The 21,744-nt window shown below is 46.5% G+C and overlaps 1 protein-coding gene across 2 annotated transcripts in view; it reads left to right on the forward strand.

Annotated features, from left to right (window-relative positions):
* The window catches only part of ASXL2 (ASXL transcriptional regulator 2), a 53,323-nt gene that overhangs the window by 14,484 nt on the left and 17,095 nt on the right, over positions 1-21,744 (forward strand). The window contains exons 2-6 of one of the 2 annotated variants that reach the window (XM_067470736.1): positions 2,277-2,359; positions 5,552-5,660; positions 8,319-8,514; positions 15,220-15,326; positions 19,933-20,074. In XM_067470736.1, coding sequence (XP_067326837.1) covers positions 2,277-2,359; positions 5,552-5,660; positions 8,319-8,514; positions 15,220-15,326; positions 19,933-20,074 — 637 coding nt within the window. The remainder of the gene's footprint in view (positions 1-2,276; positions 2,360-5,551; positions 5,661-8,318; positions 8,515-15,219; positions 15,327-19,932; positions 20,075-21,744) is intronic. The other variant, XM_067470761.1, reaches the window with a different exon arrangement.

Consider the following 21,744-nt stretch of genomic DNA (forward strand, 5'->3'; position numbering starts at 1 on the left):
CTGCCCCGGAGTGTGGTGGAGGCTCCTTCTTTGGAAGCTTTTAAGCAGAGGCTGGATGGCCATTTGTCAGGGGTGATTCGAATGCAATATTCCTGCTTCTTGGCAGAATGGGGTTGGACTGGATGGCCCAGGAGGTCTCTTCCAACTCTTTGATTCTATGATTCTATAAGAAAACTATTTCTTGATTTAAGTCATTGACGTGCTGGCTGATACCCAAACAGGGGATGAGCTGGAGATGTCACTGCCTTGGTCCTTTCACTATTGGCTGCTACTTCCCGGCGGATGTCAGGTGGTGCAATACCGGCTAAGCAGTGTAATTTCTCCAGTGGTGTAGGGCGCAGACACCCCGTGATAATGCAGCATGTCTCATTGAGAGTCACATCCACTGTTTTAGCGTGGTGAGATGTGTTCCACACTGGGCATGCATACTCAGCAGCAGAGTAGCACAGCGCAAGGGCAGATGTCTTCACTGTGTCTGGTTGTGATCCCCAGGTTGTGCAAGTCAGCTTTCGTATGATATTGTTCCTAGCGTCCACATTTTGCTTGATGTTCAGGCAGTGCTTCTTGTAGGTCAGAGCACAGTCCAGAGTGACTCCCAGGTACTTGGGTGCGCTGCAATGCTCCCGTGGGATCCTTCCCAGGTGATCTTCAGAGCTCGGGATGCTTGTCTGTTCCTAAGGTGAAAGGCACATGTCTGTGTTTTAGATGGATTAGGGATCAGCTGGTTTTCCCTGTAATAGGCAGTAAGAGCACCTAGAGCTTCAGAGAGCTTCTGTTCAACCATCACAAAGCTCCCTGCTTGAGCAGTGATGGCACTATCACCAGCATAGAGTGTTTCCTTAGAGCTCGGGATGCTTGTCTGTTCTTGAGATGAAAGGCACATGTCTGTGTTTTAGATGGGTTGGGGATCAGCTGGTTTTCCCTGTAATAGGCAGTAAGAGCACCTAGAGCTTCGGAGAGCTTCTGTTCAACCATCTCAAAGCTCCCTGCTTGAGCAGTGATGGCACTATCATCAGCATAGCGTGTTTCCTTAGAGCTCGGGATGCTTGTCTGTTCTTGAGATGAAAGGCACATGTCTGTGTTTTAGATGGGTTGGGGATCAGCTGGTTTTCCCTGTAATAGGCAGTAAGAGCACCTAGAGCTTCAGAGAGCTTCTGTTCAACCATCACAAAGCTCCCTGCTTGAGCAGTGATGGCACTATCACCAGCATAGAGTGTTTCCTTAGAGCTCGGGATGCTTGTCTGTTCTTGAGATGAAAGGCACATGTCTGTGTTTTAGATGGGTTGGGGATCAGCTGGTTTTCCCTGTAATAGGCAGTAAGAGCACCTAGAGCTTCAGAGAGCTTCTGTTCAACCATCTCAAAGCTCCCTGCTTGAGCAGTGATGGCACTATCACCAGCATAGAGTGTTTCCTTAGAGCTCGGGATGCTTGTCTGTTCTTGAGATGAAAGGCACATGTCTGTGTTTTAGATGGGTTGGGGATCAGCTGGTTTTCCCTGTAATAGGCAGTAAGAGCACCTAGAGCTTCGGAGAGCTTCTGTTCAACCATCACAAAGCTCCCTGCTTGAGCAGTGATGGCACTATCATCAGCATAGGGTGTTTCCTTAGAGCTCGGGATGCTTCTCTGTTCTTGAGATGAAAGGCACATGTCTGTGTTTTAGATGGGTTGGGGATCAGCTGGTTTTCCCTGTAATAGGCAGTAAGAGCACCTAGAGCTTCGGAGAGCTTCTGTTCTACCATCTCAATGCTCCCTTGAGGATTGATGCCCTTGACTCTGATGGTCTTAATATTGAGGGTTCCTCTTGCTAAACAGAGCACTTGTTGGATTTTCTTGGTGGATCTGTAGATTGTTTCTTCATCAGGAAGAAATGTGTTAATATTTCTTGATCTCAAGGGATGGAGATCAAGAAATACACTTGAGCCGCCAGGACTGCTGACTAACGGTTCATATCCGGGGAGAGCGGGTTGAACTCCCTCTGTCAGCTCTAGCTCCCCATGCAGGAACATGAGAGAAGCCTCCCACAAGGATGGTAAAATATCAAACATCTGGCCATCCCCTGGGCAACGTCTTTGCAGACAGTCAATTCCCTCATACCAGAAGAGACTTGCAGTTTCTCAAGTCCTGACATGAAAAAAAAAGTTCAAATGTTTGATAATGCACTTTGCAGAAATTGGATCACTGGTCAGCCAGGTGGAATCTGGGGTCCAGCAGCTGGAGTTATGTTGAGAGCACCTTTGCTGAAACGCTCCTCTCCGCTTGTGCTTCTTCCTTACCAGGTCCTGGAGAAAAATCCCAACACACCGATGAGCCACAAAGAGATCCTCCACGTCATCCAGAAAGAAGGCCTGAAAGAGATCAAGTGAGTGCCAGTTTGGGGGGGGGGGGGGGGTGCTGCCGTGTGTTTTCAGTCATGAGTGGAGGGGAGTGGGGAGAAAAAGAGGAGGCAAATCTATTGGGCAGTCATGGGCCAATTCTGATTTACTGTTTTGTATTGATTTTTTTTGTTTTTGCCTTTGTTCACTGATGTAGTGTGGGCTTGGCCTCATGTAAGCCACTCCGAGTCCCTTGGGGAGATGGTAGCAGTGTATCAATCGAGATTATTGCTGTTGTTGTTGTTGTTGTTTTGCCTTGCTGAATACTTAAAAGACTTTTTTCTCTCTCCCCCCCCCCTTTCTGCTTCTTCCATTGTTGCCTGTTCTTCCTTTGGATTTCAATCAACCCCAGAAGGTAAGAACCATGGTTGATTTTATTTATTTGTCGTGTCAGCACAACCAGTCAAGTTATATTACATTTCTAACAGAACAAAGTGAACAAACAGACAAAATACACAACTTGTGAGTTTGGTAGTTGATCAAATGTCCTTTGAGCAGTCTCTGGCCCCTTGGAGTGCCTCTGGTGTTGCCGCAAGGAGGTCCTCCATTGTGCATGTGGCAGGGCTCAGGCTGCATTGCAGCAGGTAGTCAGTGGTTTGCTCTTCTCTGCACTCGCATGTCGAGGATTCCACCTTGTAGCCCCACTTCTGAAGGTTGGCTCTGCATCTCATGGTGCCAGAGCGCAGCCTGTTCAGCGCCTTCCAAGTTGCCCAGTCCTCTGTCTGCCCAGGGGGGAGTCTCTCATTGAGTATCAGCCATTCGTTGAGGTTCTGGGTTTGAGCCTGCCACTTTTGGGCTCTCGCTTGCTGAGGTGTTCCAGCGAGTGTCTCTGTAGATCTTAGAAAACTATTTCTAGATTTAAGTCATTGAGGTGCTGGCTGATACCCAAACAGGGGATGAGATGTCTCTGCCTTGGTCCTTTCACTATTGGCTGCTACTTCCCGGTGGGTTTGAGCCTGCCACTTTTGGACTCTCGCTTGCTGAGATGTTCCAGCGAGTGTCTCTGTAGATCTTAGAAAACTATGTCTGGATTTAAGTCATTGACGTGCTGGCTGATACCCAAACAAGGGATGAGCTGGAGATGTCTCTGCCTTGGTCCTTTCACTCTTGGCTGCTACTTCCCAGCGGATGTCAGGTGGTGCAATACCGGCTAAGCAGTGTAATTTCTCCAGTGGTGTAAAACACCACTGGAGAAATTACACTACCGTTGTTGATGTTGACATCTAAATAGACTTCAATGCAATGGTGGATGAACATTATTTGTTTATTTATTGTTTATTTCACTTACAGTTCTTTCTAGGCCCGCTGTAGGCCTTATGGTTGCCTCACATTCCCTTTCCTTGCAAATCTGTCTGGATGGAGGTGTTCAGATTGAATCCATGTAGGCAGTGCAAGGCACCCTCAAGACTGTGTGCATGATAATTGGGGGGGGGGGGGGTACAATAACAAAGCAGTGCTGCTCCTTTTTGAAAATGTCAGGGATAAGACGGTCCAATAATATGCTGTGTCCAGGTTGGTTCATCAGGTGCTGATTTCTCTGGTTGAACCCAACTGGACACAGCATATTATTATTTGAGAACACAGACATGCTGGACCACTCTCACAACCACCATGTCAGACTACACAGAGAAGCCATTGAAATCCACAAGAGGCATGTGGACAATTCCAACAGAAAGGAGGAAACTATGAAAATGAACAAAATCTGGCTCCCAGGATTAAAAAACTCTGAAATTACAACAGCACAACAACAGAGAGGAAGCAGGCAGGGACATCTAATCACCTGTCAACAAAAGATTGCTCCAGGCACTGCCAGGCCATTATATGCTAATCCAGGGGGTCAGTTGAAACATTCACATCTAGCTCCAGCAGACAAGAGTCCTTTGTCCCACCCTGGTCATTCCACAGATATATAAACCCCTTTTCCTAGTTCCAACAGACCTCACTACCTCTGAGGATGCTTGCCATAGATGCAGGCGAAACGTCAGGAGAGAATGCCTCTAGACCAGTGGTTCTCAACCTTCCTAATGCCGTGACCCCTGAATACAGTCCCTCATGTTGTGGTGACCCCCAACCATAGTTTTGTTTTCATTGCTCCTTCATAACAGTCATTTTACTACTGTTATAAATCATACTGTAAATATCTGATATGCAGGATGCATTTTCATTCACTGGACCAAACTGGGCACAAATACCCAATACACCCAAATGTGAATGGTAGTGGGGTTGGGGGAGGACTGATTTTGTAATTTGGGAGTTGTAGTTGCTGGGATTTATACTTCACTTCTAATCAAATAGCATTCTGAACTCCACCAGCGATGGATTTGAACCAAACTTGACTCCCATGACCAATGGAAAACACTGGAAGGATTTGGTGGGCATTGACCTTGAGTTTGGGAGTTGTAGTTCACCTACACCCAGAGTTGTAGTTCACCCACACCCATCAAACAATGATGGATCTGGACCAAACTTGGCACATTCTGTACTCCACCAGCGATGGATTTGAACCAAACCTGACTCCCATGACCAATGGAAAACACTGGAAGGGTTTGATGGGTATTGAGTTTGGGAGTTGTAGTTCACCTATATCCAGAGAGCACTGTGGACTCATGCAATGGTGGATCTGGACCAAACTTGGCACGAATACTCAATATTCCCAAATGTGAACACTGGTGGAGTCCGGGGAAAATAGATCTTGACATTTGGGGGTTGTAGTTGCTGGGATTTATAGTTCATTACAATCAAAGAACATTCTGAACACCACCAACGATATAATTGGCTCAAACTTCCCACACAGAATCCCCATGAAGATCAGAAAATACTGTGTTTTCTTATGGTCTTTGGCGACCCCTCTGACATCCCCTCGCAACCCCCTTGGGGGTCCCGACCCCCAGGTTGAGAACCACTGCTCTAGACCATGGCCATATAGCCCGGAAAAGACCTACAACAACCCAGTGATTCCGGCCATGAATGCCTTTGACAATACAGATCTTCTCTTGCCTCTGGAGCTGCCCCATGCTGAATCTGCCCCTCTTTCGTAGTGTAGTTGGCTTGTAGCAAAAGAGACTTTAGCAGGGAGAGGGGGTGTTTCCGCTTCCATCCTGGGAAATCTCAGCCCAGAGGACTCGTTCTTGGCCAAGCCTGGCCTTTCCCCTCCTCTCACCCTTTCTTTCTACTCTTAGTGGGACCTCTCCCCTCGCCTGCCTGAATGCGATGCTGCACACCAACTCCCGAGGGGACGAAGGCATTTTCTACAAGGTCCCCGGCAGGATGGGCGTCTACACTCTCAAGGTAAGTTTCCGGTTGACCTCGTCGGGAATGGCTCTGGGCAGCCTGGGCTTCTCTTTCAACCCACAGAGCACTGGGAAGAGTGATGGGGAGGGTGTTGATGCACAGTGGCCCTTAGAGTTCTAGTCTTTTTTGCTTCCCAATTCAGGCTAGGAATCGAGGAGGTGACAGTGACCAATGCAAGAGACTCCACTTTGGCAGAAAAAACAAAATGCAAAGAGACAGAATGGGGGACGATGAGGCCTGGCTCGAGAGCAGGACGTGTGAAAAAGATCTTGGGGTCCTCGTGGACAGGAAGTTAAACATTAACAGGAAGTTAATTCAAGGTGCTGGTGTTGACCTACAAAGCCCTAAACGGTTCCGGCCCAAAATATCTGTCTGACCGCATCTCGGCCTATGAGCCCACGAGGACTTTGAGATCGTCTGGGGAGGCCCTTCTCTCGATCCCGCCTGCCTCACAGGCACGCCTGGCGGGGACGAGGGACAGCGCCTTCTCGGTGGTGGCCCCCTGGCTGTGGAACACCCTCCCTGTAGACATCAGACAGGCGCCCTCCCTTATGACATTCCGCAAGAGACTAAAGACGTGGTTGTTTGAGAAGGCGTTTGACTAAGTGCTACAACAATTGGCAATGACGATTGGAACGGAACATGGATAACGAGATTGGATTGTGATTCTATGATGAGACGTCGCAAATGATTTAGTGTAATTGTATTATTGATAGTGATGTTGTTATTGTTGTTTATGATATTGCCTATATTGTAATTTGTTTTTATATGTTGTACACCGCCGTGAGTCGCCCTAGGGCTGAGAACGGAGGTCTACAAGTGCAGTAAATAAATAAATAATAAATAATGAGCCAGGAATGTGATGTGGTGGCAAAAAAAGCCAATGGGATTTTGGCCTGTATCAAGAGGAGCATAGTGTCTAGATCCAGGGAAGTCCTGCTCCCCATGCTCTATTCCGCCTTGGTTAGACCACTTTACCTGGAACATTGTGTCCAATTCTGGGCACCACAATTCAAGAGAGATGTTGACAAGTTGGAATGTGTCCAGAGGAGGGCGACTCAAATGATCAAGGGTCTGGAGAACAAGCCGTATGAGGAGTGGCTTAAGGAGCTGGCAATGTTTAGCCTGAAGAAGAGAAGGCTGAGAGGAGACATGATAGCCATGTATAAATATGTGAGAGGAAGCCACAGGGAGGAGGAAGGAGCAAGCTTCCTTTCTGCTTCCCTGGAGAGTAGGACGCAATGGAACAATGGCTTCAAACTACAAGAGAGGAGATTCCATCTGAACATGAGGAAGAACTTCCTGACTGTGAGAGCCGTTCAGCAGTGGAACTCTCTGCCCCGGAGGGAGTGTGGTGGAGGCTCCTTCTTTGGAAGCTTTTAAGCAGAGGCTGGATGGCCATCTGTCAGAGGTGATTTGAATGCAATATTCCTGCTTCTTGGCAGAATGGGGGTGGACTGGATGGCCCACGAGGTCTCTTCCAACTCTTTGATTCTATGATTCTATGAATAGAAATGCAAGCAGTTTATTGAAGATGTTTTAAAAGCAGAAGCAGTAAAAAGCACTCCATAAAAATAGGTAAGCCCAATTAGGTAGGAAGATAAACAGGAGCAAATAGTCCAGGAAATTAGTCCATCAGAGTTCATGAAAAACAAATACAGAAACTTCCAAAGTAAAACTCCAAAACTTGAATCATGAATCTCCAGACCCTTGATCATTTCAGTCTCCGTCCTCTGGACACATTCCAGCTTGTCAATCTCTCTCTTGAATTGTGGTGCCCAGAATTGGACACAATATTCCAGGTGTGGTCTAACCAGAGCAGAATAGAGCATGGGGAGCATGACTTCCCTGGATCTAGACACTAGGCTCCTCTTGATGCAGGCCAAAACCCCATTGGCTTTTTTTGCCGCCACATCACATTCCTGGCTCATGTTCCCCTTCCTCCCCACGAGGACTCCAAGATCTTTTTCACACGTACTGCTCTCGAGCCAGGCATTGTCCCCCATTTTGTATCTTTGCATTTCGTTTTTCCTGCCAAAGTGGAGTCTCTTGCATTTGTCCCTGTTAAACTTCATTGTGTTAGTTTTGGCCCTTCATCTCTCTAATCCAGTGGTTCTCAACCTGTGGGTCCCCAGGTGTTTTGGCCTACAACTCCCAGAAATCCCAACCAGTTTACCAGCTGTTAGGATTTCTGGGAGTTGAAGGCCAAAAACATCTGGGGACCCCAGGTTGAGAACCACTGCTCTAATCTGTCAAGATCGTTTTGAATCCTGCTCCTGTCCTCTGGAGTATTGGCTCTCCCTCCCAATTTGGTGTCGTCTGCAAACTTGATGATCCCGCCTTCTAGCCCTTCATCTAAGCCATGAATGAAGATCCTGAGCAGGACTGCGGCACTCCACTCGTCACTTCCTTCCAGGATGAAGAGGAAGAAGTGACGAGTGGAATGCCGCAGGGTTCCGTCCAGGAAGATTAACCTCTCCCATACCTTCTGCAGCATCACCACCCTACTAGTCATGATCCTGCCAAGCCTTTTGTGTACCAAACACCATCAACTGCTGGACATGACATTGGCCGTTCTCTGGTCTTTGAACCTGTTTCGTGAGGTCCGTGGGCCCCTGGCATCTCACCTGTCTGTCTGCGTGTCTCTGCCTGCAGAAGGATGTCCTGGATGGGCTAAAAGAGCTATCGGAGGGGTCCGAGGAGAGCAGCGATGCGCATTTGGACTCGCCTGCATCGGAAAACAGCAGCAGCAGCGAGAGGAGCAACAGCGGGCAGACCAGCAGTAGCAGCAGCAGCAGCAGCGAGAGGAGCAGCCCCAAGGACGGGCGGAAGAGCAGGTGGCGCCGGAAAGGTAGGCCTCCCCAAAGAGACCCGGAGTAGGTACATGTGTCTCAGGTGGGTTCCCTTTCTCTCACAATGCCAACAAAGGGGCTGTTGGGGTTCAGCCTGAGTTTGAACTTGAACCTGATTCTCTGTTTGTTCCTCCTGATGCTAATGAAAATATATTTACTGATGCTAATGGAAATGTACCTCTTGATGCCCATGCTCCTGAAATTAGTGAGGAAGAAACTTCTGTAGGTTTGGAAAATGCCAATGTTCCTGAAATTAGTGAGGAAGGAACTTCTGTAGGTTTGGAAAATGCCAGTGTTCCTGAAATTAGTGAGGAAGGAACTTCTGTAGATTTGGAAAATGAAAGTACCAGTGTTCACGATAATGTTTCAGAGGGAAGCCATGACCTTTCACTCCCTTCTGCACCTGGTAACTTTAATGAGAACAGAAGGGGTCAGATCTGGCAAGAGAGAAATAAATCACTCAGCTTGCGAAGGTCTTCCCGATTAAAAGAAATACAAACAACGGCTTCAAAGCAGAGGGGCGGTTCACGGAACCAATTCTTCGGCTTTAAGTGCCTTCCGCCAGGCTGACTTTCTCAGTTCAGGCATCGTTTCAGATTGATGAAGACCTTGGCAGTTCTCCCGGTTTCCCCTGGCCATGGTCTTGAAAGATTTCTAGGATATCAAGTACGGTTAGTGGATTGCTAACAGGTTCCAGTATTTTACAGTGTGGCTTTGGGTTTTGCTTTGTCCATTTAAATTCATGTTTGCTGATTTTGCTGTGGCTTTTGACTTGCATTTTTCCTTTATTTTGTAACCATTTTTCTTCAATAAAAAAGGATAGTTTTTCACAGTCAAGTGTGGTGGATAGTTATCTTAGGGCCTCGTTCCCTGCTCTGGATTGCAACAGGGGCCTCTCTGGAGCACTTGCCAGGCAGGACCTCCATAACTGGGAGTTAGTGTGCCATCTACTAGGCATGTGCAATCCATGGTTCTAAATGGTTCTGAAGTACTTACAAAACTAAAGTTCTGGTGTTGAAAACTAGGGGGTGCTGGTGCTTTTTTTCTACAGTGTTGATAAAGTTCTGGTGGTGAAAATTTCAGGACTCTAACAAAACTTTCAAAATTTCATTATAAATGGCAGTTCCTAATTGGTTCCGTCATAAAAATCATCAATAATGAAATAATAATGAATATCTATCTATCTCTCTATTTGTGGGATTAACAGAACTCAAAAACCACAGGATGAATTGACACCAAATTTGGACACAAGTCTCCTGTCAGGCCAACGAGTGACCGTCACTCATAAAAACATGAAGAAAAACAAAGTGGAAGGGACTTTAAAAGCCAAAAAAACAAAAAATACATTATAACGCATGCGCAAAACCACACACACACACACACATACTCTAAGATCTTCTGGGGAGGCCCTCCTCTCGATCCCGCCTGCTTCACAAGCACGGCTGGCGGGGACGAGAGGCAGGGCCTTCTCTGTGGTGGCCCCTCGGCTGTGGAACGCCCTTCCCATGGACATAAGATCAGCTCCGACGTTAATGGTGTTTCGGAAAAAATTAAAAACCTGGCTGTTCGAACAGGCATTCAGATAAATAGTGCAATGAATACGATGAATATAGGAACGGAATTATAGACAACGAGTTGGATCACGATTCTAGTTACGAGGCGCTATTGTGTTGTTATTGATGTGCCATTATTTGTATATTTTGCTCTCATGGTTTTAAATTGTTATTGCTATTTTGTTATGACTGTTTTTGCTATGTTGTGAACCGCGTTGAGTCGCCTTCGGGCTGAGAAACTGCGGTATACAAGCAAAGTAAATAAATAAATAAATAAATAAATATACATACGCAAACACACATATACACAAATATATACACACACAAAACACATGTAGACAGAGTGGGCCACAGCAATGCGTGGCAGGAGACAGCTCTCTCTCTCTCTATCTATATATACAAATACAATAAATATAAATATAAATAAAAATTTAATGTTCGTTTGTGGGATTAATAGAACTCAAAACCACTGGACGAATTGACACCAAATTTGAACACAAGACACCTAGCAACCCAACGTATGTCCTTCACTCAAAAATTTTGATTTTGTCATTTAGTTGCTGGGATTTATAGTTCACCTACAATCAAAGAGCATTCTGAACCCCACCAACGATGGAATTGAACCAAACATGGCACACAGTTCTCCCATGACCAACAGAAAATACTGGAAGGGTTTGGTGGGCAGTGTCCTTTGATTTTGGAGTTGTAGTTCACCTACATCCAGAGATCACTGTGGACTCAAACAAGGATGGATCTGGACCAAACTTTGCACGAATACTCAATATGCCCAAATGGGAACACTGGTCGAGTTTGGGGAAAATAGAATCTTGACTTTTGGGAGTTGTAGTTGCTGGGATTTATAGTTCACGTACAATCACAGAGCATTCTGAACCCCACCTCCTACACAGAACCCCCATGTGGGCCACAGCAATGCGTGGGATTAGCATAACTCAAAAACCACTGGACAAATTGACACCAGATTTAAACACAATACGCCCATCAGGCCAATAAGTGACCATCACTCATAAAAACACTGAAAAACACAGCAAGAGAGACTATACACACACAAAACGCATATACACAGACTGGGCCACAGCAACGCGTGGCAGGGGGTGGCTAGCTTATATATGCATATGTATATATATATATTGTATATGTATATGGAGCACCCAGTTAAAGTGCTCCAAATACATATGGAGCTGCTGAACTTGCTGACTGAAAGGTTGCAGGTTGCGGTTCAAATCCGGGGAGTGGGGTGAGCTCCTGCTGTTAGCCCCAGCTTTTGCCAACTAGCAGTTCAAAAACATGCAAATATGGTTAGATCAATAGGTACCATTTCTGCGGGAAGGTAATGGTGCGCCATGCAGTCATGCTGGAAAACCTTTACTATACACACACACACACTCACACATATGTATATATGTATATGTGTGTATATGTATGTATATATATGTGTGTGTGTGTATATGGATGAACCATTCATATTATTTTGCAGGAGAAGGTGTGTGTGGGTGGGGGGGAGGTCTGCAGGTGAGGAGGAAAGGGTCAAGCTCTGTATTATGTGCTTTGATTGGGGAGGCAGGTTGGCCTTAGATGGCTTTTTTGCAGTGGGGCTCAATCATGCAGTGCATGATTGCTATTCATATACATACAAAACAGGAAGCCCCATCCGGATCGTATCGACAAACCACTTCCTTATATGTGCAAAAATGAAGCCTCCCTTGACAGCAGTGGGGCGGCTGCTTTTCGAAAGAGGGCTTGTGGGCCCTGCTGTTTAGGGGCCCGTGGAGAGTGGATAGGGGCCCCTCCAAAGTGGATAGGGGCCCCTTGTGAGTGCCGACACTTCTGGCAGCCCCTAATTCCAGGAAGGAAGAGCGGAGGAAGGAAGAGCAGGCTCTCTGTTGTGGGGCAGCCATGCCTGGGAAGCGTCTCCCCACGGCCCCATGGAGAGGTAAGGCAAGGGGGCTCTGAGCTTGTAGGGGACGCAGTTTCCCCAGTTTCTACTGGATTAGAGGAGGAGGAAGGAGGCAAATGAGTGGCAGCAACTAACGTCAATGCAATGCTAGGCTCAAACAATAAGAGCACAGTGTCTAGTCCGGCATGGGTCAACTTTAGAATCATAGAATCAAAGAGTTGGAAGAGACCTCATGGGCCATCCAGTCCAACCCCCTGCCAAGAAGCAGGAATATTGCATTCAAATCACCCCTGACAGATGGCCATCCAGCCTCTGCTTAAAAGCTTCCAAAGAAGGAGCCTCCACCACACTCCGGGGCAGAGAGTTCCACTGCTGAACGGCTCTCACAGTCAGCAAGTTCTTCCTCATGTTCAGATGGAATCTCCTCTCTTGTAGTTTGAAGCCATTGTTCCCTTGCGTCCTAGTCTCCAAGGAAGCAGAAAACAAGCTTGCTCCCTCCTCCCTGTGGCTTCCTCTCAACTTTAGCCCCCAGGTGTTTTGGACTTCAACTCCCACACTCCTATTAGCTAGTAGTTCAAGTCCAAAACACCTGAAGGGACAAAGTTTTGGGGAAAGCCATCAATCTGTCTGAGGAGATGCTTGAATGCGTACAGAGAGCATACCGCCCCCTGTTATGTCAGCTCCACTGGCTGCTGGTTTGCTACTATTTCTTGATTTAAGTCATTGACAAACAAACAAACATACAAAACACAAAATTTGCAAGCTTGGTAGTTGATTAAATGTCCTTTGACCAGTATCTGGCCACTTGGAGTGCCTCTGGGGTTGCCTCAAGAAGGTCCTCCATTGTGCATGTGGCAGGGCTCAGGTTGCATTGCAGCAGGTGGTCAGTGGTTTGCTCTTTTCCCCACTCGCATGTCGTGGATTCCACTTTGTGGCCCCATTTCTGAAGGTTGGCTCTGCATCTCGTGGTGCCGGAGCGCAGTCTGTTCAGCGCCTTCCAAGTCGCCCAGTCTTCTGTGTTTATTTGTTGTGTCAGAACAACCAGTCAAATTATATTACATTTCTAACAGAGCAAAGCAAACAAGCAGATTACAAAATTTGTGAGTATGAGTCTTCTGTGTGCCCAGGGGGGAGTCTCTCATTTGGTATCAGCCATGGATTGAGGTTCTGGGTTTGAGCCTGCCACTTTTGGACTCTCGCTTGCTGAGGTGTTCCAACGAATGTCTCGTAGATCTTAGAAAACTATTTCTTGATTTAAGTCGTTGACGTGCTGGCAGATACCCAAACAGGGGATGAGCTGGAGATGTCACGGCCTTGGTCCTTTCACTATTGGCTGCTACTTCCCGGTGGATGTCAGGTGGTGCAATACCGGCTAAACAGTGACATTTCCCTGCTTGTCTTCCCAAGAGATTTGCAGGATTTTCTGGAGGCAGCGCTGATGGAATCGTTCCAGGAGTTGTATGTGACGTCTGTAGACAGTCCACGTCTCGCAGGCATAGAGCAGGGTTGGGAGGACAATAGCTTTATCAACAAGCCCCTTGGTCTCCCTACGGATGTCCCAGTCCTCAAACACTTTCTTGCTTCATTTGGAAAAATGCTGCACTCGCAGAGCTCAGGCGGTGTTGTATTTCGGTGTCAATGTTGACGTCTGTAGACAGTCCACGTCTCGCAGGCATGCAGCAGGGTTGAAAGGACAATAGTTTTATAGACAAGCACCTTGGTATCCATACGGATGTCCCAGTCCTCAAACACTCTCTTGCTTTATTTGGGAAAATGCTGCACTCGCAGAGCTCAGGTGGTGTTGTATTTCGGTGTCAATGTTGACGTCTGTAGACAGTCCACGTTTCGCCGGCATGCAGCAGGGTTGGAAGGACAATAGCTTTATAAACAAGCACCTTGGTATCCCTAGGGATGTCCCAGTCCTCAAACACTCTCTTGCTTCATTTGGGAAGATGCTGTACTCGCAGAGCTCAGGCGGTGTTGTATTTCGGTGTCAATGTTGACGTCTGTAGACAGTCCATGTTTCGCAGGCATGCAGCAGGGTTGGAAGGACAGTAGCTTTATAGACAAGCACCTTGGTCTCCCTACGGATGTCCTGGTCCTCAAACACTCTCTGCTTCATTCGGAAAAATGCTGCACTCGCAGAGCTCAGGCGTGTTGTATTTCGGTGTCAATGTTGACGTCTGTAGACAGTCCACGTTTCGCAGGCATGCAGCAGGGTTGGAAGGACAATAGCTTTATGGACAAGCCCCTTGGTCTCCCTACGGATGTCCTGGTCCTCAAACACTCTCTGCTTCATTTGGGAAAATGCTGCGCTCGCAGAGCTCAGGCGGTCTTGTATTTCGGTGTCAATGTTGACGTCTGTAGACAGTCCACGTTTCGCAGGCATGCAGCAGGGTTGGGAGGACAATAGTTTTATAAACAAGCACCTTGGTATCCATACGGATGTCCCAGTCCTCAAACACTCTCTTGCTTCATTTGGGAAAATCCTGCACTTGCAGAGCTCAGGCGGTGTTGTATTTCGGTGTCAATGTTGACGTCTGTAGACAGTCCATGTTTCGCAGGCATGCAGCAGGGTTGGAAGGACAGTAGCTTTATAGACAAGCACCTTGGTCCCCCTACGGATGTCCCGGTCCTCAAACACTCTGCTTCATTCGGAAATATCCTGCACTTGCAGAGCTCAGGCGGTGTTGTATTTCGGTGTCAATGTTGACTTTGGTGGAGAGGTGACTGTCAAGGGAGAAGAAATGGTCCACATTTTCTAATGTTACACCATTAAGCTGTATTTCTGGCATTGGAGAGGGATTGGCTGGTGACTGCTGGATGGCCATCTGTCGGGGGTGCTTTGAATACAATTTCCCTGCTTCTTGGCTGAATGGAGTTGGACTGGATGGCCCATGAGGTCTCTTCCAACTCTAGGATTCTATGATAGAACCAATTAGGAAATGGCATTTATAACCCAGGAACCAATATCATGTTACATAGTCTAATGATGATCACAACAACAACAACGAAATACCATTTAGTGCATGGCCCTGAGGTGGGTAGTCCGAGGCTGGGCAGGGTTGCTTTGGTTGTTTTCATAGGAATGTTCTCCCAGGTCTATAGGTCTCCTGAGAGGAGAGGCCCCTTTTCCCAGGGCGCATGAATGTGGGGCATGTGGGGGTCTGGTTTCCCAGCATTAGATCTACGACCCTTTCCCGTCTCTGCTCACCTTCTGCTCTTCTTCCCTCCAGTCTCCACGAGGCTCTCGCAAGTCTCCTCCCCGCAACTGGGCGCCCCATCCCCTTCCAGCAAAGCCATCTCCTCCTCCCAGAAGCACAGCAAAAAGGCACTGAAACAGGTAAGGGGGGGGGGGTGCAGGTGGGGAGCCACCTTCAGCTGACCTTCACCTCCTTTGATTATTTATTTATTTATTTATTTATTTATTATTTATTTCCTGCATTTATTAACCGCCGCTCTCAGACCTAGGGCGACTCGTGGCGGTGTACAGCACATAAAAGACAATTTACAATGAGCCAAGACAACAAAACTAACATATCACTAATACACAACATCTAATTATACTAAAATAATCCGCTCCGTCTTATCGTGGAATCATAACCAATCTCGTAGTCGTAATCCATTCCGGTTGTCATTTCCAGTAACATAGCACTCAGTTGAATGCCATCTCGAAAAGCCATGTCTTCAGGCCCTTACGAAAGGCCATAAGGGAGGGCGCCTGTCTGATGTCAGCAGGGAGGGAGTTCCACAGCCGGGGGGCCACCACCGAGAAGGCCCTCTCTCTCGTCCCCGCCAGACGTGCCTGTGAGGCAGGCGGGACCGAGAGAAGGGCCTCCCCAGATGATCGCAAGGTCCTCGTGGGCTCATAGGCCGAGATGCGGTCCGCAAGGTACTTTGGGCCGGAACCATTTAGGGCTTTGTAGGATAACACCAGCACCTTAAATTGGGCCCGGTAGCAAATCGGCAGCCAGTGGAGCTGGAACAACAAGGGCGTTGTATGCTCCCTGCGTCCTGCTCCTGTTAACAACATGGCTGCCGCGCGCTGGACTAGCTGAAGCTTCCGGGCCGTCTTCAAGGGCAGCCCCACGTAGAGAGCGTTGCAGTTGATGGGAGGTTTGTTACGCAGAATCAATTTGTTGCGCAGTAGCAATGTCCAACATGTCCAAAATAAAACCCAATGCCAAAGACACAGACCATAGAAACAAGAATGTATGTATGTGTATTTTATAACACTCTCAAAAAAGTAATATAAATCAGGATTATATGCTCTCTAATGGAGTAAATTGTCTGGGACTTTAAAGCATTTAACAGGAATGTTATCAGCACATTATAAGTAGATGCAGATGATCTTGTCAACATATAGAGAGATAAACAGTAGACTAAAGATAATAAAGTTCATCCTTTCCTGGAGTCGGATTTCAGTGAAGGAATTCAAAAGTCTCTGTCTTTATCCTCAAAAGAATTCTTCTTTTGGCAACACAGTCTTAAGGAGTAAGTCTTAGGTAACAGAGTCTTCCTTAGGTAACAAAATTTCAACAAGGTCTCCCGGTATGTTATCCTTGTTTCGAAAAATTATCTTCTTCAGGATGTAGTCTGTTATCACAATATACTTAATGCACTAAATAAAGGAGTAAAAATAACATACACAATAAATACATGAAACTCCCAAAATCACATTGCTAAAGAAACATTTTATAATAACAGTAAAGAAACACGCTACTCTACTTACACTCTCTTCAGTAGTGTAAAGAAACACGCTACTCTACTTACTCTCTCTTCAGTAGTGTAAAGAAACACGCTACTCTACTTACACTCTCTTCAGTAGTGTAAAGAAACACGCTACTCTACTTACACTTTCTTCAGTAGTGTAAAGAAACACGCTACTCTACTTACACTCTCTTCAGTAGTGTAAAGAAACACGCTACTCTACTTACACTCTCTTCAGTAGTGTAAAGAAACACGCTACTCTACTTACACTCTCTTCAGTAGTGTAAAGAAACACGCTACTCTACTTACACTCTCTTCAGTAGTGTAAAGAAACACGCTACTCTACTTACACTCTCTTCAGTAGTGTAAAGAAACACGCTACTCTACTTACTCTCTCTTCAGTAGTGTAAAGAAACACGCTACTCTACTTACACTCTCTTCAGTAGTGTAAAGAAACACGCTACTCTACTTACACTTTCTTCAGTAGTGTAAAGAAACACGCTACTCTACTTACACTCTCTTCAGTAGTGTAAAGAAACACGCTACTCTACTTACACTCTCTTCAGTAGTGTAAAGAAACACGCTACTCTACTTACACTCTCTTCAGTAGTGTAAAGAAACACGCTACTCTACTTACACTCTCTTCAGTAGTGTAAAGAAACACGCTACTCTACTTACACTCTCTTCGGTAGTGTAAAGAAACACGCTACTCTACTTACACTCTCTTCAGTAGTGTAAAGAAACACGCTACTCTACTTACACTCTCTTCAGTAGTGTAAAGAAACACGCTACTCTACTTACACTCTCTTCAGTAGTGTAAAAAACACGCTACTCTACTTACACTCTCTTCAGTAGTGTAAAGAAACACGCTACTCTTCTTACACTCTCTTCAGTAGTGTAAAGAAACACGCTATTCTACTTACACTCTCTTCAGTAGAAGACACAGACCAGTCAGAAGAAATAAAACAGTAGAACTTTACTCTTGGTTGTAGAGTTGAAAATAAAACAGCTTGGCACACTTACATAGTCTCTGTAAGTATTACAGAATAAATCTTCCGTGGCATAAATCATAGAGCATAACAAAATAAAACATGGTTACTTCACCATAACATGAGCTTCTTGCTTCTGCTCTCCAGCAAATCAAACAGCCAACTGCCAACAGTCTGCAAAAGCCTCAAAAAACTGTTACATTCAAAAGGCATGGCCCAGCCTTGCTGAGCTGAGCTAGCTTTTGCAGCTGTAATTAATTATTAACACTTTTGCAAGGCTTTTCTGCAAGGTTTCCTTTAACGCACACACACACACTGGACTTACAACAATATATCGTAATAAGGTTGACATATGGAGAATTTATTTATCGTGTCAGGAGCGAACCAAACCAGTTGTATTGCATTGTAAACAAACAAAACACAAAATTTGTGAGTTTGGTATTCTATTCAATGTCCTTTGACCAGTTTCTTGATCCTTGGAGTGCCTCTGGTGTTGCCTCAAGGAGGTCCTCCCTTGTGCATGTGGCAAGGCTCAGGGTGCATTGCAGCAGGTGGTCAGTGGTTTGCTCTCCTCCACACTCGCATGTCGTGGATTCCACTTTGTGGCCCCATTTCTTGAGGTTGGCTCTGCATCTCGTGGTGCCAGAGCGCAGTCTGTTCAGCGCCTTCCAAATCGCCCAGTTGTCTTCTGTGTGCCCAGGGGGGAGTCTCCCATTAAGTATCAGCCACTGATTGAGGTTCTGGATTTGAGCCTGCCACTTTTGGACTCTCGCTTGCTGGGGTGTTCCAGCGAGTGTCTCTGTAGATCTTAGTGGGCCTATGAACCCACTAGGACTTTGAGATCTTCCGGGGAGGCTCTGCTCTCGATCCCGCCTGCCTCCCAGGCACGGCTGGCGGGGACGAGAGATAGGGCCTTCTCGGTGGTGGCCCCGCGGCTGTGGAACGCCCTTCCCACGGACATTAGACTAACTCCATCATTAATGGTATTCCGCAAAAAAGTGAAAACCTGGTTGTTTGAGCAGGCGTTCCAGTAGTCAGTGCAATGAATGTAATGAACATAGGAATGGAACAATGGATGACGGATCTGGATCATGTTTTTAGTGATGAGACGCTAGCGAATGGCTATTGGTGTTAATTGTATATTGTTGTTAATTGTATATTATTGTATAATATGTCATGATGTTAACTGTTTTTAATACCGTGTTATGGTAGCATTGAATTTTTGCTGTTCTTGTTGTTAACCGCCGTGAGTCGCCTAAGGGCTGAGAACAGCGGTATACAAATAAATTAAATAAACAAATAAATAAATAGAAAACTATTTCTTGATTTAAGTTGTTGACGTGCTGGCTGATACCCAAACAGTCTTCTGTGTGCCCAGGGGGGAGTCTCTCATTTGGTATCAGCCATTGGTTGAGGTTCTCAGTTTGAGCCTGCCACTTTTGGACTCTCGCTTGCTGAGGTGTTCCAGCAAGTGTCTCTGTACATCTTAGAAAACTATGTCTTGATTTAATTCATTGACGTGCTGGCTGATACCCAAACAGAGGATGAGCTGGAGATGTCTTTGCCTTGGTCCTTTCACTATTGGCTGCTACTTCCCGGCGGATGTCAGGTGGTGCAATACCGGCTAAGCAGTGTAATTTCTCCAGTGGTGTAGGGCGCAGGCACCCCGTGATAATGCGGCATGTCTCTTTAAGAGCCACATCCACTGTTTTAGTATGGTGAGATATATTCCACACTAGGCATGCATACTCAGCAGCAGAGTAGCATAGCGCAAGGGCAGATGTCTTCACTGTGTCTGGTTGTGATCCCCAGGTTGTGCCAGTCAGCTTTCGTATGATATTATCAATAATATTGAGAAGCTCCTGCCTCACAGTCTAAAGGTCTCGGTGAGACAAACAACAAAACCAGCATTTTTAAGAATTCTGTTCCTGGTTTGAAAATGTTATTTCTTGTTTAATTTGGTCACTTTCCCCAAAACTTCAGCACTCCAGGTGTTTTGGACTTCAGCTCCCACAATTCCTAGCAGCCTAGTGGCTGTTAGGAATTGTGGGAGCTGAAGTCCAAAACACCTGGAGGTAGTGCTGAAGCTTGCCCATGCCTGATCCAGATGGAGTCCTAGCCACGCTCAGGGTCAGCTCCACATCAAATATCTTGCAGTAGCCTTTCTTGCACCAGTCGATGCCAAAGGACGCCCCTCCTTGTGTTGTCCCCTCACGCCCTTCTTCTTCCTCCTCCTCCTCCTCTGTGCAGGCGCTGAAGCAGAAGCAGCGGAAGCAGCAGCAGTGCCGGTCCAGCGCCCCCGTCCCCTCCGGCCACCTCCTCCTCCTCCAGCCACACCCCAAGGCGGTCAGCCATGCCTCCGTCCCGGCAAAACCCGGTAGGAGATCCACAGGTAGAGGAAACAACCCTCCCTGCAAAACAAAGCAAACACACCTTTGTCCAGCAGGCCCTGTCCAGAGCTCTTCTCGATTTCACCAGGATGGTCAAGATGGTGGCCAGTGTTTAGTTTTAAAAATTTTAAAAACTATTACATAGGTTTTTAAATCCTTGTATGTTACTGTTTATTGGTTATTGTTTTATATGTGATTTATATTAATTGTATTGTATTTATTGTTTTTGTTTACTGCTTTTTGTTTTTATTGATGTGTTGTTGGGCTTGGCCTCATGGAAGCCGCTCCGAGTCCCTTGGGGAGATGGTGGCGGGGTATAAATAAAGTATTATTATTATTATTATTATTATTATTATTATTATGGTGCCCAGCCAATCACCACATTCCCACACAGAGCAGAATACTTACTTAGGCAAGCCCTCGTTGTCCAAGGATGATGGTCCTCCAAGTGGAGTGTCCTGGCGGTGGGTCAGTAGGTGACTGTGGAGCCCTATCCTTGACCTGCATGTTCTCCCGCAGTGAGGACATCAGTTTCCAGACCGTTACACGTTGCTGTGGCCAACCTTCCCTCCCTCTTTCTCTCCTTCCTTCTTTCTCTTCTTCCCTCCCTCCCTCTTCTCTTCCTTTCTTCCCTTTTTTCTTTCTTTCTCTCCTTCCTTCCCTTCCCTTTTTCTTTCCTTTTTACTTTCTCCGCTTCCTTCCTTCTCTTCATCTTCCCTTCCTTCCCCCCCTTTTCTTTCCCTTCTTCTTTCCCTCCTCTCTCCCTCCCTCTCTCCCTCCCTCCCTCCTTCCTTCCCTCCCTCCCTCCTTCCTTCTCTTCCTCTTCCCTTCCTTCCCCTTTTCTTTCCCCTCCTCTTTCTCTCCTCCCTCCCTCCTTCCTTCCTTCCTCCCTTCCTCCCTCCCTCCCTCCCTCCCTCTCTCCCTCCTTCCTTCCTTCCTTTCATCCTTCCTTCCTTCTCTTCCTCTTCCCTTCCTTCCCCTCTTTTCTTTCCCTTCCGCTTTCTCTCCTTCCTTCCTTCCTTTTTTCTTTCCTTCTCTCCTTCCTTCCTTCCCTTCCTCTTCCCTTCCATCCCTCTTTTCTTTCCCTTCTTCTTTCTCTCCTTCCTTCCTTCCTTCCCTTTTTTCTTTTCTTCTCTCCTTCCTTCCTTCCTTCCTTCCTTCCTTCCTTCCTTCCTTCCTTCTCTTCCTCTTCCTCTTCCCTTCCATCCCTCCTTCCTCTCCCTCTTTTTTATCTTTCTTCCTTCTTTACCTATTCTTGGACTGCAACTCCCATCAGTGCTACTGATTCATCTACCTACCTACCTACCTATCTACCTCTATCTAATCTATCTATCTGGAGGATTGCTGGGAGTTGCAGTCCAGGAATAGGAAATTGGAAATATGCAGGGATTGGGATGCTCTCAAAGAAATCCAAGGGGAAGAAAATTTGCAGCTTGGAAGCAGGGCATTTGGATCATCCTCCTCTTCTAAAGGGCCTGGTGTAGGGGATGCTGGGAGCTGTTGTTTTAGCACATGTGTTCTATCATCATTTCACTTTTTTGGGGTTTTATGATCTTTCTGCTGGATTTTTTTGTGGGGGGGGGGAGGTTATGAGTAATAGTCACTCGTTGGTCTGTTAGGGATGTAGTGTCCAAATTTTGTGTCAGTTCATCCAGTAGTTTTTGAATTATTT

The sequence above is a fragment of the Anolis sagrei genome, chromosome 1 (genome assembly GCF_037176765.1).
Source record: "Anolis sagrei isolate rAnoSag1 chromosome 1, rAnoSag1.mat, whole genome shotgun sequence".
NCBI lineage: Eukaryota > Metazoa > Chordata > Lepidosauria > Squamata > Dactyloidae > Anolis > Anolis sagrei.